The 14,171-nt window shown below is 48.7% G+C and overlaps 1 protein-coding gene and 2 long non-coding RNA genes across 12 annotated transcripts in view; 1 reads left to right on the plus strand and 2 right to left on the minus strand.

The window, feature by feature from the left end:
- Positions 1-4,082, minus strand: part of LOC100474749 (solute carrier family 23 member 1) — a 48,558-nt gene extending 44,476 nt beyond the window's left edge. For 3 of the 5 annotated variants that reach the window (XR_004629117.1, XM_011235246.3, XM_034672643.1), the window contains exons 1-2: positions 3,924-4,080; positions 1,554-1,700 (exon numbers count right to left, since the gene is read on the minus strand). Coding sequence is in view for 4 of the 5 variants with exons in the window: in XM_011235246.3 (XP_011233548.1) it covers positions 1,554-1,700; positions 3,924-3,965 (189 nt within the window). In the remaining variant the exon portion in view is untranslated. Of the gene's footprint in view, positions 1-1,553; positions 1,701-3,923 lie in introns of all 5 variants that reach the window. The other 2 variants (XM_011235245.3, XM_011235244.3) reach the window with 2 other exon arrangements.
- On the plus strand, positions 2,734-13,109 carry LOC105241285. Of its 6 annotated transcripts, none has more exons than XR_002144306.2 (6): positions 2,734-3,506; positions 3,917-4,064; positions 4,401-4,543; positions 7,897-8,004; positions 9,450-9,567; positions 12,480-13,109. It is a non-coding gene; the product is annotated as an uncharacterized LOC105241285 (long non-coding RNA). The 6 variants fall into 6 exon arrangements; XR_004629124.1 differs by lacking the exon at positions 4,401-4,543 and adding an exon at positions 3,566-3,659 and having other exon boundaries at positions 2,738-2,952; positions 3,914-4,064; XR_004629123.1 differs by lacking the exon at positions 4,401-4,543 and adding an exon at positions 3,566-3,659 and having other exon boundaries at positions 2,739-2,952.
- Positions 4,388-9,329, minus strand: LOC117804586. The gene is made up of 3 exons (XR_004629126.1): positions 8,727-9,329; positions 6,906-7,004; positions 4,388-4,845 (listed from the first exon to the last, which is right to left on the minus strand). It is a non-coding gene; the product is annotated as an uncharacterized LOC117804586 (long non-coding RNA).
- Positions 13,110-14,171: the final 1,062 nt, after the last annotated feature.

A 14,171-nucleotide genomic window follows, 5' to 3' on the forward strand; every position in this document is an offset into this window, starting at 1 on the left:
AGTCTTGATTTTGGCTCAGGGCATGATTCTTAGGGTCATGAGATCGAGCTCTGCATTGGGCTCTGCCCTGGGCGTGGAGCCTGCTTAAGATTCTCTCTCCCTCTCCCGCTGTCCCTTTCCCCCTCTCACTTAAAAAAAAAAAGAGAGAGAGAGAGAGAGAATAAGAAAGAAAGAAAAGCAAAGCTAGAGGCATCACGACTCCAGACTTCAACTTATATTACAAAGTGTAGTAATCAAAACAGTGTGGTACTGGCACAAAAATGAACACATCGATCAATGGAACAGAATAGAAAACCCAGAAATAAACCCACAGCTACATGTCAATTAATCTTTGCCAAACTAGAAAGAATATTCAATGGGAGAAAACCGGTCTCTTCAACAAATGGGGTTGGGAAGCTTGACAGCAGAAACTTGAATTTCTTAAATTCAAAAATATGTCCTTGCAGTTTTCTGAGTCAGTGGTTATACAGCTACATTATCTATATTATGCATTTTACTGGCTCACAGTAATATTTTGTAAGGAGTATGACATTGGCTTCTCTTGCTGTATAGAAAAGCACTGAGAAGTAAACAAAAAGTGTACCCCATCTCTGATATTCCACATTGAACATTTTGTAAAACTAGAAGAAATACATCTATCAGTCTGGAAAATTCATGTTACAGAAAGTTACAAAATAGAAAGCGAAAGTGGGAAGCCACTTCCCCTTTCTTGGTTCTTCTTCCCAAAGCTAAATATCTTTATTCGTTTCTTAGGAATCCTTCAAAACCCCAAATTACTACATATACTTGCTTCTACCTTTCTCTCTCTCTGTTTTTAACACACACACAACAGATAACAGTATATACATACTCACTTTGCTTTTGTGACATTCTATATATTGGGGAATATTCCCTAACTGCAAGATAAATATAATTTTCTCTTTTTAACAGCTGCATACAAAAGTCATCTGTTTGGATGTGTCACAATTTGTTCAGCTCGTTCCCTTTGAAGGATTTTGGGTTGTTTCCAGGCTTTTGCTTATTTGTTTGTTGTGTGCTTTGACATTACTATTGCCAATAATGTTACAAGAACATCTTTGTACTTAACAAGTTTTGCCAGTGTATCCACAGAGAAATTCTTAAGCACTGGGTTAAAGGGCATATGATTTACATGTTGATAGAAACCACCAACGGTCATCCAGAAAGGTTGCATCAAATAATGTTTCTATACAACGGTTTGACAGTGCTTGTTTCCCCAAATTCCCCAAGCCCCGGTTATCACATTTTTTATTTGCTGCAAATCAAATAAACTGAAATTGATGCAGTTGGTGTCCTTGATGTGACCTATCAGCTTAGCATGAGGGAGAATCCTTCCCTAATTCCACCCCCCACACACACACACCCCTGAGAGAAAGAGAGATGAGGAGCTTTGAGTTCCCCTGAAGGTCAACTATGTGGAAGATCAGAATATCAGTAATCAAAGGTGTGGATTTTGGCTAGTTCGGCCTGGGTGTGATCGGTGCGGCTTTTGAGACAGAGCCTCTTTGGACCCAGGGCTCGCTGGCTGGCATTACCTGGATCCCCATGAGGATGCAGAGGTACCACGGCGGGACATCCAGGATGCTATAGATCGGCTGGCCGCTGCTGGAGCTCCTGGCCTGCCCAGCCTTCTTCCTGCCTTGGCCATCATCGTGACAGTTGAGCACATCGTCACCCCTCTGCTGGGAAAAAGAGAAGGTCACGCCCAGGCATTTTAAGAGGAATCAAGTGGATTTCAACTTGATTTCAACTGGGTAGATGGATGGCCTGCAAGAGGCAAGAGGCAACGGGACAGAGGGAGAACGGTTAGCCAGTCTGGGATTTCTAAGTCCAGACTCATAAGACCAGTGGTTTTCTACATGACCCATCTTGAGTAGGGCCTGTGTGTGCAGTGTGGAGTCACGCGAGGGGGAGTGGCTGCTTTGCCTGAAGCCCTTTGCAGGGAAGCAGCTTTGTGGAGGGGGGGTGGGGGCCAACTCCAAAGTCAGAAAAGGGGCAGCTTTCCCTCCCAGACAGGTACCTGGGGATCCTGGCCCCAGAATGGGATAGCTGCCCTCAGAGGGGCTCCCAAAGGCCCTGTGTTTACACCTGCCGAAGCTCTCCTCACAGCGTGGTTATTCTAAGGGACAGTTACTCTAGCCATCTCTTCTGCTGGGCTGGGAGTTCCTAGAGGGCGTTGGCTGTGCCTTACTCTTCTGTGGAGTCCCAGCTTCTCGAGCAGCCAACACCTGTGTTCAGTGTGGACCGAATGAATGTACGTAGCATGCAGATGTAAATGCGTGCAGAGCCCGACTGCCTGGGGCTGACAGGCCAGGGCAGGAGGACACTCGGGTACGGGGACAGCAACGGAGTTCCGGGAGAAAGAGGGGCCCCATACCCATCTGACTCCACTCACACCCCACGCAGCTTCCAGTCCCCCGCCTGGCCCTCTAGGTCTGTTTCCTAACACTCCCATCGACCTGGCCCTAGCCAATGGGGTTGTATCGAGGTTTCTCCAAATGAGGCCTCCATGATCCTGTGTCAGCGTCTTGGCTCTCCTTGTGTGCCCCACTTGAGGCCCCTGCTTCCCCTTCCCACTTGCAAGAGCTCAATGAGTCCTCCCCACCACCTCTTCCGACCTCCCCACCCCCACATCATTTTTCTCCCCAGTAACTCCCAGCACCCTGTGTCTCTCTGTTATGTAATTTACCATTTTCTCTCTTGTACCAGAAACTTTTCTGTGTACCCTGCGTTCCCCTAGATTAGGCCATAAATTTCGGGGTCAGGAAGCTGTCTCCCCCTTGTTAATGTTCCTCAAAATTTCTAGCAGAGCAACATGCATGTGAAACCAAAACCATCTCAGAAGAGTGCGTGCTGAGAATGAAGAGCGGACAGACCACTGACAGGGGGATGGGTACAGGCCCGGACCCGCCACTCTCCCTGAAGTGGCCTCTGGTAAAGCAAAATGTGGAAGTCTCTGATTGATTTCCCAAGACTTTTGTTTAGTTCAGTTTTGTTTTGTATCCATGACAGTAGGGGCAGAAAGAATTCTGAAGAGAAAAGAAGAGAGACTTCTCAAGTGCCTCCCATGAGTTCCTGGAAAAGATAGCCGGGGCCTCTTCTCCAGAGGGCCGAGCAGCAGCGGGCAGGGTCTGGCAGCAGAGCCCCAGAGGACAGCTGGGGGGGGCCAGCCCGGCTTGGTGGGTGACACCCATCCCGCAGGCCCCCGGGGCTGCCAGTGCAGAGGAGCTCTTCCCCCTGCCGTGAGCAGTGGCAAGAACAAGAGTGTCTCCACTCAGTTCACTCTGCTATTTTTAGGGGCTCAAAAATCAGTTGGGAAGGTGGTGGGGCCAGGGCTCAAGGACTGGCCGGAGAAGCCTCCCGAGGGGTTACTGTCACTGTACTTCTCTGGGCCTCGGGTTCCTCATCCGGGAACAGAACTCCTGCATCGTTGACTTGGAAGGAAGAAACTAAAACACAGAAAGTGCCTGGGGTGTATTGGTTGTTTGGTAAATATTAGTTCTCTCTCTCTCCCATGCCCTCTCTCTTTCCCTTTGCTTTGTTTTAGAAAGTCCTTCTGATCAAAGAAATCATGACACTAAGAAATCGGGAAAACAAATATTTAGGTATTTAGAGTCAGCAGAGACCAACCGTGACTAAAGGTAAAACTAAAAGGATCTTGCAGCTCTTCCTTGTTGCTTTAGAATTTACTCACCAAGTTTAGCACTCAGGGAGGAACCTTTGGCTCATGATGGGGAGGTGAGGAGGGCAGCTGCACACCTGTCTAATAGTCTAAAGTCTTCTCTAGAGTGTGAGCCACGCGTCCTGAGTACAAATAATGAATTAGGGCACCGGGACCCCTTCCAGGCCTTTCTTCATTCTGCCTTCCCCCCTCCTCTCTTTCCCTATCTTTCAGCAGCACTCACCACAGGGTCCAGGTGCTCACAGCTGGTGATGGCAGAGCTCATGGCAACCAAGGTCAGCTCCTGTTGGCCTTGTCTCAGGATGGAAACGAAGTGAACCTGCTCCAGTTGAAAGAGATTAACGTCTCACTGCCTGCCAAAATCGTAAGAGAGAGAGGACAGGGATCCTGGGCTGGGCTGGCTCTGGGGAGGGTGGGGCTTCCAGACTTCCCTTCCGGCCCCCTCCAATCACCACGGGAGACCAAGGTGCACTCAGGTGCAGCAAATGTTTCATAATTTAATAAGTTTGAGAAAGTGTGGAGAAGTTAATGATCCTCTATGACACTATGGAAACAAATCAGGCGCAGTCTTTTGGGAGTGGCATGAGAGCACTTTCTAGAGGCCTGATTCCAAGAGGCAGGACAGAAGAGGGGTGAGGGTGAGGCCCTGGGCTGCACACACAGGCTTTGCAGTTTTTTAAAGCTGATTCTTAATGACTAGTTGAGCTGGAAAGGAAAGCACTGAAGATATAGTCCGACCAGCCTGGCCTCTGAGATACAATAATGAAGTCATCATGAAACAAAGGGCATTACTGTTGATCTGGAAGAAACTGCCAAGGTGCATTGGCGGAGCAAAGCCCTCAGGTGAGAACCTGAGAATAAATGCTTCTAATCCTTAGGCATCTTTCTCCCTAACACCCAGAAACTTCTAATAACCCCCTCTTTCGGAGAGAGAAGTCCGGGAAGGTGTCTCTTGCTTTTAGTCTGCACGGGGCCCTCCTCAAAAACTCTGAATAACCCCACCTCCGTGAAGTCCAAAGCCAGCCAAGTACCAGCTACTCCTGGTGGTAGAATGTTCTGGAATGGGTGGCACTGGGTCCTAAGGTTCAGCAAACACACGGTGGGATGCACACAGACATCGGTGGGAACTGGTCCAAGAGGAAGCCCTGAAAAACACAGCAAGGAGATGTTTGACAAGGGTCGGGAGAGACCTGATTGGGGCTATGACAGGAAAGCCAGCGGTAAGTGGATGATCTTACCAAACACTTAGCTGTGTACACTGTGCTACACCTTTTTTGTGTTACCTTACATAACATTCACCACAAATTAGCATTCACATTCTTCTTTTACAGATTAAGAAATTGAGATGTTGATGGGCCTGTTAGGCTCTTCGTTCAAGATTCATAACCCACATAGGAGCTGAGAGTCAAGCCCAGACAGTCTTTTCCACAGCCTGCAGAGGCCAAGGAGATCCTCATGGAAACATGGCCTCTGGGTCTAAAGATGTAAAGGACGAGGCTCCAGGGGAGATGGCCCAGAGAGCGCGGCCACAGAGTGGCCTTCCCCACACTACCCCTGAAAGCAAACATGGGTCCTCTACAAATGGCACCCAGGGGCCCCGAGTTCACCTCAGGAGTGAAAGTGAGACTGCTTAGCTTTGGGAGGACATGGGTTCCCACCTCTGCTGAACACACTAAATGTGCAGTTCCCAGATGGGCAAGTTATGAGGTGACGATAGACATCAGGTGCCACTGCTCACGCGGACCACTGCAGTGAGCAGCACGGGCTTCGTTGCTCCAGGAAGGCCCAGTGGGTGTGGGCCAGAGTGGGGGGGCTGCCTCCGTTGCCCACCACAACCCCTACCCTCACAGATCTGGGCACACAGACAAAATTGGGCTCATGTTGGACATCTCTTTTCCCCGTCAACTTCTGGGATAACATGGAAGAAGTTGACTTCTCAAAGACTCTGTCCTCCCCCACATCGAAGGTCCTGCCTTTCTTGGCTATGCCTCTCCCTGCTGCTTGTTTAGGCATACAGTTAAACTCCCCCATGTATGAGGTAAAATGTTTAGCTACACAACTGAGGTAAAACAGAAAGACAGTCTCCTGTTACCCACTTTGTTTGGCTGCCTATACAGTATGTTCCAGAACCTTCCTCACTCTTTAAGTCTTCTCCTCTGGGCCTGACACTCTTTGTCTCACATGGTTCCTTGCATAAGTCCTTTGGCTTGTGGCCACTGCTGCTGTCCACGCAGTCCCCACCTCCTTCTGCAGCTCAGAGGAGGAGCCAAGCCACCACTTCTCCTTTTCCTCTACTTTCCACCCCTCAGAAGTCACTTCTACAGACTATGGTCCCTCCACTCATCATTGACCTGGCCTGGCTTCTGCTGCCATCTCTTACTCTAAAGTGGCTGTAGTATTCCACAGTTCTTCCACAGTCTCAGCTGCCCCAGCTGGTGGCCTTGCCCTCCCTTGCCCGCTGGAATTTTCCTCCATCCCATACACACACCAGCTTGAGGTTCTCTATACACAGCACATTTACACGTGATTATTTATAACCCTTGTGTTTTAAGTTATGGAAATCAAGTTCTAATAATTAGCTCAGATAATGAGAGGAATTTAAGAATATGGGGCCTCTCTGGGAACCCATGATCTTTCCTCAGACACATGAAGAAATGAAAACTCTTCCATTACATTTCCACACCTAAACATCTAATCCCAAATTTGAAGCAGCTCCTCAGGCCCCAGGTACTTTGGAAGGAGAAAGGCACTGGGCCTTTCCATATATAATGCCCGGTGGCCCCACTGGATGTGCCATTTTGTATGTGGAGTAGGCTATGCAGGAAGGTTTGACGTGGACATTGCAGATAAATTGGAAGTTCGCTATTGTAGGAAGGAATATGCCAAGAGACAGCTGTGAGGCAAATCACACCTGACACCAAGAATGAAGGAGGTCAACAGAGTTTCTCAAGAGGTCAAACAAAACCGAAGGTGTAACTCTTGGTTTTGCCATTCAGAACCCATCTAGCCTTCCCTCATTTTCCTCAGTGAACCATTGTGATCCACAGCAAGCAGTCCACATGCTTCAAGCAGAGTTTTCTTTGCCCCATGGATGCCTGGATGAGGGTGAGGGCCAGTTGGGAGCCCTGCAAACCCCTGGCCACAGCCTTGGGCTAGCCAGAGGCATGGGACCCAGCTAGAGCCAATGAGAGGCCATGAGACTTACTGGGACTTTGGGAAGAGAGGTGTTCTCTTTCTCACTGGACTTGAACCTAGGGGATGCTGCTCTGTAGGTGTCGGCAGCCGTCTCATGACTTTATAGAGCCTGCAAAGGAAGCCAGCATGGAGAACAGAGCTAAGATGCAGAGAGACTGGGTCCCGGTGATATTGAATCTCTATATTAAGCCACACACTTCTCCTAGCAACTTCTCTTTTGGTTTAAACCAATCTGATTTGGGTTTTCTGTCGTTTGCAAACATAAGAACAATCCATAAACTTAACAATTTTATCTTCAGTTATAGATCAGTTCTTCTAGAATTACTTGCACAATGTTTGCTAATTTTTAAATCTTCAACTAATAATGACTGTTAAATTTCAAGAGCATTAAAAATAACTTAAACATCTATCCTAATGCTAACAACCTCAACATTATTTTTACACAACAGAATTGATTGCCTAAAATGTGGCAAAAGTAATCCAAGAGAGCATTGGGGAAGCAATTTCCAGGCTACTTGTCTATGAAATGCTTTACTCAAGTGAATACCTAATTTCATATACTCTTGATCTGAAAGGTCAAGAAGCCAACCTTTACCGTGGAGGGTGGGTTTTCTACGTCTTTACTGAACCCTGACTTCTTTTTTTTTTTTTTAACCAGAAATTGGAGTTGTAGACTTTTAGGCTTGGATTCACAAAATACTTACTTCAAATTTGAAAAGTGCAGCTTGGGAAAGCCACCTCAAGTGGATCGTGGCTTTTGATTTATGACTCCATGGTCTAAATAATTCCCACACTCATGCTTAATTGAATCTCAGTTTATAAAAAGTGACTCAGGCCAAGTCTGGCCCACTGCCTATTTGTGTAACTGGAGTTCTATTGGAACATATCCATGCCCATTCACTCAGATACCCTCTAAAGGTGCTTTTGTGTCACAACAGCAGAGCTGAATAGTTGTGACAGCCCACAAAGCCTAAAACAATTTGCTACCTGTCTCTTTGCAGAAAAAGTTTGAGGACTCCTGCTCTGGAACACCGATCTAAAAACTTGATTTTTAATCACTCCACTTTGAAAGTCTTTGGCATATCCTTTTTCATCTTTAATTGTATAATGTAAGTATGATTTAAATAAATCATTTAAACAGAGTATACCTAAGTACCTTTTTAAAAACCCTATTTCCTCCTCTTCAGTGGAATCCTGCTTTTCTCTTCCAGAGCTCTACATACTACAAACTTTTCTTTGAGTTCACTCCTGTAGACCACAGGCAGGATTTCACGGCCAGTTACCAGAAGTCATAATATAACCCTTTTCTCTACATGCTCCTGTAACAAAATGCTTCCTCTCACCCTACAGCTTATTTTTGTCTTTCAGTGTCCAAGCCCTTCTTGGATAAGCAGGGCTGAGGGAAGCCTATGCAGTGGGGTTCTGGGAGCTGGGACTGGACACCTCAGTGGGATGGAACTGACCTGGGGGTTGCCAACCATGGAACCAAGATCTGAACCAGCTTATGGACAGTAGGGTTGAAAACCTCTACTCTAATAGGATCAGGTAGATTCCAGAGTTGGACAATGGATTGCCAGAGTTTGATTGCTGCTGCTGTAAGCTCCCTCTTCTCAACAGGAAGAGGTCCTGCAGCCAGCTTTGGTGTCTTTGTGATTCTAGCTCTTTCTTAGAGTGCACTGTTCGTCCCCATGCCGGGCCGGGGAGCAGGGGGAGGCTAGGAGGGGAGGGTGGGCTCGGTAGGCTGGACAAGAGGGACCAGTGAAAGGCTGATGGATTTCCATGCACAGACACGTCTGCCATGCGAGGTCCTAGACTTACAGACTCCCCTCACCTTGAAGCTGTCTCTTGGAGTGCCCCATCTGACCTTTCACCTGGGTCTGAGTGCCAGTTGTCAGCCTTCTGTATCACCTTGTGGCCTGTGTACCCAGGGGACAATATTCCGGAGTCCTTCTCGGAGACCCATGACTCACTCTGTTACCGTCTGGCCATTCGAGGATCCAGGAAATCACAGGAGGCCTGATAGGTGTAAACCAGAAAACATGAGTTAGCCTTTTTAGGTGCAAGCCACAGAAACTGGCTCTGACCCACTTAAGCAAGAAATGGGCATTTATTTGAAAAACACTGGTAGCTCAGTGAGTGAAAACTTGAACAAGCAGGCATTGGGAAGGATAGGAAGAGTGACTCGGGGGACAGGAACCCAGGGACTTTCTCTTTCAGGGTAATACTGTCAGGTGACTCCACCTACCTTCTCTTCCTCGTGCCATCATTCAGAAGTCAAATTCCAAGGGGACAAGATCTGATCAGCTCAGCCTGGGTTACTTGTCCATCTCTGCAGGCAGCCCACAGGGACTGGGGGAGAGGCAGGGTCCTGCCACTGGCCACTCTCTGGGAGGCACACAGAACGGGGAAAGGGCAGTTTTTCTAAACAAAAGGGAAGAAAGGCAGGAGGAAGGCGCAGGAAGGAGGGAGATGCTCCCCACCGTTCCCATGAAAGGGAGTGTCCTGTGTGGAGGAGCCCCCCGAGTTTTCCCACGCAAATTCTGTGCTATTGCAGCAGCGAAACAGCCACGCCATCAGGAAGAGGACAACAGCCGTGTCTGCTTCGTATGCTTCACTGGCTTTCCAGAAGAGCTTTCCACCCGGACCTCCCCTACTGAGTGCAAGCCTGGAAGGTGATTATCTGCTGCCGACCCCCTGTCCCCCCCCCCCCAACAGCAGTTCAGCTTAGCTGGCAGAGTGTTTTGCACTGTCAGGGCAGCATCCTGGGGACCTGGAGCCTCTCAGAGGTGGGGGGTTCAGGGTGCACCTCCAGGCCGCGTGGGGGAGGGGCCCACAGAACACTAAATGGCTTGGGCAGACCCAGGGCCTGCAGCAGGATGAAGAAAGCAGGTGGTATGGACGTTAGAGGAATTTCTGATTCACAGGAGAGTCCTTGAAACAGAGGGGCATGCAGGGTGAATGTGAAGCCCCCTATGCCAGACTTGGAATTTCTTAAAGAACTGACCCTCTTCCTGGAGAGGGAATGGGCAGTTCCAAAAGCACCTGCCGGGGGTCTGCCTCTAGAGCAGAGGGATTTTTACAAGCACCAGCAGGCCTGGCTGGCACTGGGTGGCTATCACGTCCAGCAGGCAGGGGCATCTTTACCTGAGGCAGGCAAGACCGAGGGGCCCCAGTGCCCTCCAAAGGGTCGGGGGGCTCAATGTAGGAACTGAGCTCAGGGGAGGTGTCTGAGCCCATAGCAAAGCTCGAGGGAGCAAGGTGTAGCTCTAAGATTGCTCTTCAGGATTTAGAGCCCGTAAATGTCCTTTTAGGCTGTCTTCTAGGATTTATTGATATTTCATGGGAGACTTGACCCATAAACCCAGAACTCTCAGCCAGAAGTGTGAAAGTGAGGTGTGTTTGGAAAGGTCTCAGGAGACCAGGAGAAGCAGAGACAGGAGCCATGAAGTCCAACAAGATTCTAGACCCAGCTAACCCCATGCCCCCGCCATGCCAGGCGGGTGAGGCCCAGGGATAGATCAATGACTGAGGAAGCAGATGTGGCTGGAGACCAGGGCAGGAAGCAGTGTACATTTTTTGCTGCAAAGTCTACAGGGAAAGCATCCCCACTTGGGTGAGATGCTCAGAGGCTAATCCAAAATCAAGAAAAATGCTGTTGGGCCCCTAGCTGGGGAGAACTCAGTGTTCTAATCAGGGGCAGGCACAGTACCAGGAGGAGGGGGGAGAGATCTTTGCCCACTGTCCAGTCTCAGCTAGCTCTCCCTCATGACCCTGGGGAGTGACTCTGCGAGGCACAGTTTGTGTGGGGGCAGAGCCCAGTGTCTCCTTTCTTTGTGGGGACACAGAAATTTATGAGGAAGACACCGTGGAAGAATAGTGTTTTAGAAATAATAATAGTGCTAAGTTCCTCTGGCAAAAATAGTCACCATTTATGCAGGGAGGGATTTCAGCAGGCAGGTAGCCGAGGGAGTCACTGGTGAGGGGAAATGGAGAAGCAAGGGGTCTCCAAGAGGTGGCTGTGCCCCATTTCCTTGGGGATAGACCAGCAAGAAGCCAACAAGAACCCAGAGAAGGACCAACAGTATGATGCCCTGCTACTTGGACCACAGATGGCACCCCCAGGACACTGAAGCAGAGAATCAACAGTGGTCAAGCCAGCCCATGGGTCTGAAAGACAAGGCCTTCTTAGCGGGACACACACAAATTGACAAATGTGGGCTAGACCTACAATGGACACTCGGGGGACACCTATGAGCACAGGTGACTCAGGACCAGCCTAAGCCTTTGCACCACCCAAATGCTCCCAAATTTAGCCACAAACTCCAGAAAAGGGGGACAGCCCCAACCAGAAGGTTGAACGTCCACCAGCCCAGTAGAATGGGGGTTCACAATAAAAATCAACATGTTTCCTTTTGGCCCACCTGCATTTTGGGACTGAAATTCACACTTGTTATGAACATCTTAAGGAAGAAGGAGGGCTGAGCATCTGAGTCACCAGAAAATGTCTCCAGGGGTAGCAGCTGTGGTTGTTGGGCCACGGACAAAGCAGAGTCAGCATCTGTCCTTCCCACACACCACCTCCATCAGACGCTCAAATTAGGGCCCAGCCGTCAAGGAGGGTGCCCGTGATTGGCCATCACTGCACCATCCCCGATGTTGTACTCACCCAGGTGTGTCTGGCACTAGGCTCCTCCAAAGCTCCTCTGCCCTCCAGGGCTTGACTGCAGCTGAGCTGGTGGGAGCCCGGGTGTGACGACACTCCGCAGCCCCTACATGTCCTCCCCACGCTAATGTAAGCACCGGCTCCTCTTTATGAACCAGGTGCAGCTGGGAGGTGTGGGAGCCCAGGACCGGACACCTTCTAACATCTGTGCTATAGACTGGTCTCCCCAAAATTCTTGCTAAATCCTACTGCCCAATGTAATGGTATTTGGAGAAGGGAACTTCGGGAGGTGATTAGGTCATAAGTGTGGAGCCCTCATATATGGAACTAATGCCCTTAGAAAAGAGACCCCAGAGACCGCCCTTGACCCATCTGCCATGTGAGGACACAGAGAGAAGATGGCCATCTACAAACCAGGAAGCAGACTCTCGCCAGACACTGAATCTGCCGGCACCTTGATCGTGGACGTCCCAGGTCCCAGAACCTTAAAAAATAAGTGTTTGTTGTTAAAGCCACCCCGCCCATGGTATTTTTATTATAACTGCCCAAACAGATGAAGACAACTTGGCATGTGTGGAATTCCATTATGATTGGCTTTATAAGAAGAGAATAGTGGTTTTGGACACTGGCCTTTTCTTTGCTCAATCCCTCTTAGTAGGAGTTTGACCTAAATACTTCTTGCACACAGTGTTCATCTTCCCTTCTGGGGGGCTCAGTGGCAACGGAGCTTGGGTTACATCTTAAAGATGCTTCTCCCAAGAAGCACACAAGGTGGCCATCATGGGTAGTCTTTGGCCAAGACCTACATGTCCTCAGTCCTCTGCTGCATGCCAGCCTGGCAAAATGTTCAAAGGCTGACTTTGGGGCCCATTGGTGTAAACATCACTTCACCCTTTTTTTTTTGCCCCCATCTTCTTGCAGAGAAATTTTCTTTCTGGGAAGTAGAACTCAAGATTATGAAAGCTGCAAAGAACTGTAGAAAAAAACGAAGCCCAGAGAAAGAGGGGAACTGCTTCATCCACGTTCCTCATCTCAGTGAATGACATCGCCAACCACCAAACACCCAACCCAGAGCTTGGTCTGCCATATGCAATTCTTCCCAAGTTCTGTCAAATCCTCCTCCTACAGATGTTTTTTGCAAGTCCATTCCCTCTAATGCTAGCAAATATATTAACTTCATCTAAACCAACTTCATTGCTCCTCTTTCAATTCTATGTCAGCAATCCTAAGATTTTATGCAGAGCAGTCTGGATAAACTTAAAAACATAAATCTGGTCATGTCATTCCCCTCTTTAAAATTCTTCCTGAGTCCTGTGCCCTGAGGATACAGGAAAACTAAGACCCTTAGCATGGTCTGTGATATCCTTTATGACTTGACTCCTTTGAGCTCCATCACAGCCCCCATCACACAGTGTCTGGCACACACAGTCGGTCCTCCATTAACAAGAGTTGGGTTAAATCAAATGATCCAAGCTTATTCAGTCTGTCGCAGTCTTTAACTTGTGACTCTGAACCCTTGGGCCAGGTCCTTGTCCAGAAAGAGGTAGACTTCAATGCCTCCCCTTTCACCGCCCAAGGTTCTGGGTACAAAACAACAGGAATGTCTGAAAGACCAGGTCCTGGGCCCCTCTGCCTAAGCGCAGGATGGACAGCCTGGGGCTGAGCATTTGCTGGGCAGACCCTCAAAGGCAAGAGATGCTGCTGTCATTGCCACGAGGGTGGGCACACACCTGGTTTTTCTCTAAAACTTCAGAAACCTCAATCTCCATTTCAGAGAGCGACAGAGCCCCTCAGGGAGGGGCAGAGCTTAACTAAGATCTTTGGCCTCTATGCTGGTTATAAAATGTCGCTGGGGGGAAAAAAAAAGGATCAATATGAAATTTCCTGCTCAGCACCAGTGAGGAAATCTGTACAATAAAAACCCTGCCATTTCCTAGGCTAGTTTGCCTAATTCTGGCAATCTCTGGGACTCAGGTGCTGTCTCCCATTGTCCCGTATCCCACCCTGGAACGATTAGGGCAGGAGGTAGTGGTTTGGCCGGTAAAGGCAGTAAAGGTGCTGGTTGAGGGTTTAGGCTCTGGATTGGTTGGTTGGCATATGAAAGGCACTGAGAGACTATGGACTATGAGAAACAAACTGAAGACTTCAGAGGGGAGGGGGTGGGGGAAGGGGATAGACTGGTGAATGGGTAGTAAGGAGGGCACGTATTGCATGGTGCACTGGGTGTTATACGCAACTAATGAAGCATCAAACTTTACATCGGAATCTGGGGATGTACTGTATGGTGATTAACATAATATAATAAAATAAAATTATTAAAAAAAAAAAAGAAAGGCACACTCGGGGGCGTTGTCTGCTATCTCTAAGAACTAGCTAGCCCTGGGAGGTGCCTCCTTTCCTCGCTCAGGGAGCCCCAAATACCAGCACGCCAGGAATACAGAAAAAACAGTTAATACAAGGCTAGATGGAGAGCTTCTCATGAGCACACCACTCACCAGAGTAGCTCCCTGGTGGTCTTACCTTTGCCATCATCCGTGTTGTAATAACCCAAACATGTAATAACCTGAGCATGCCATCATCCATGTTGTAATAACGTCTTTCATAAAAGGGGTC

Source organism: Ailuropoda melanoleuca, chromosome 1 (genome assembly GCF_002007445.2).
Source record: "Ailuropoda melanoleuca isolate Jingjing chromosome 1, ASM200744v2, whole genome shotgun sequence".
Classification (NCBI taxonomy): Eukaryota; Metazoa; Chordata; class Mammalia; order Carnivora; family Ursidae; genus Ailuropoda; species Ailuropoda melanoleuca.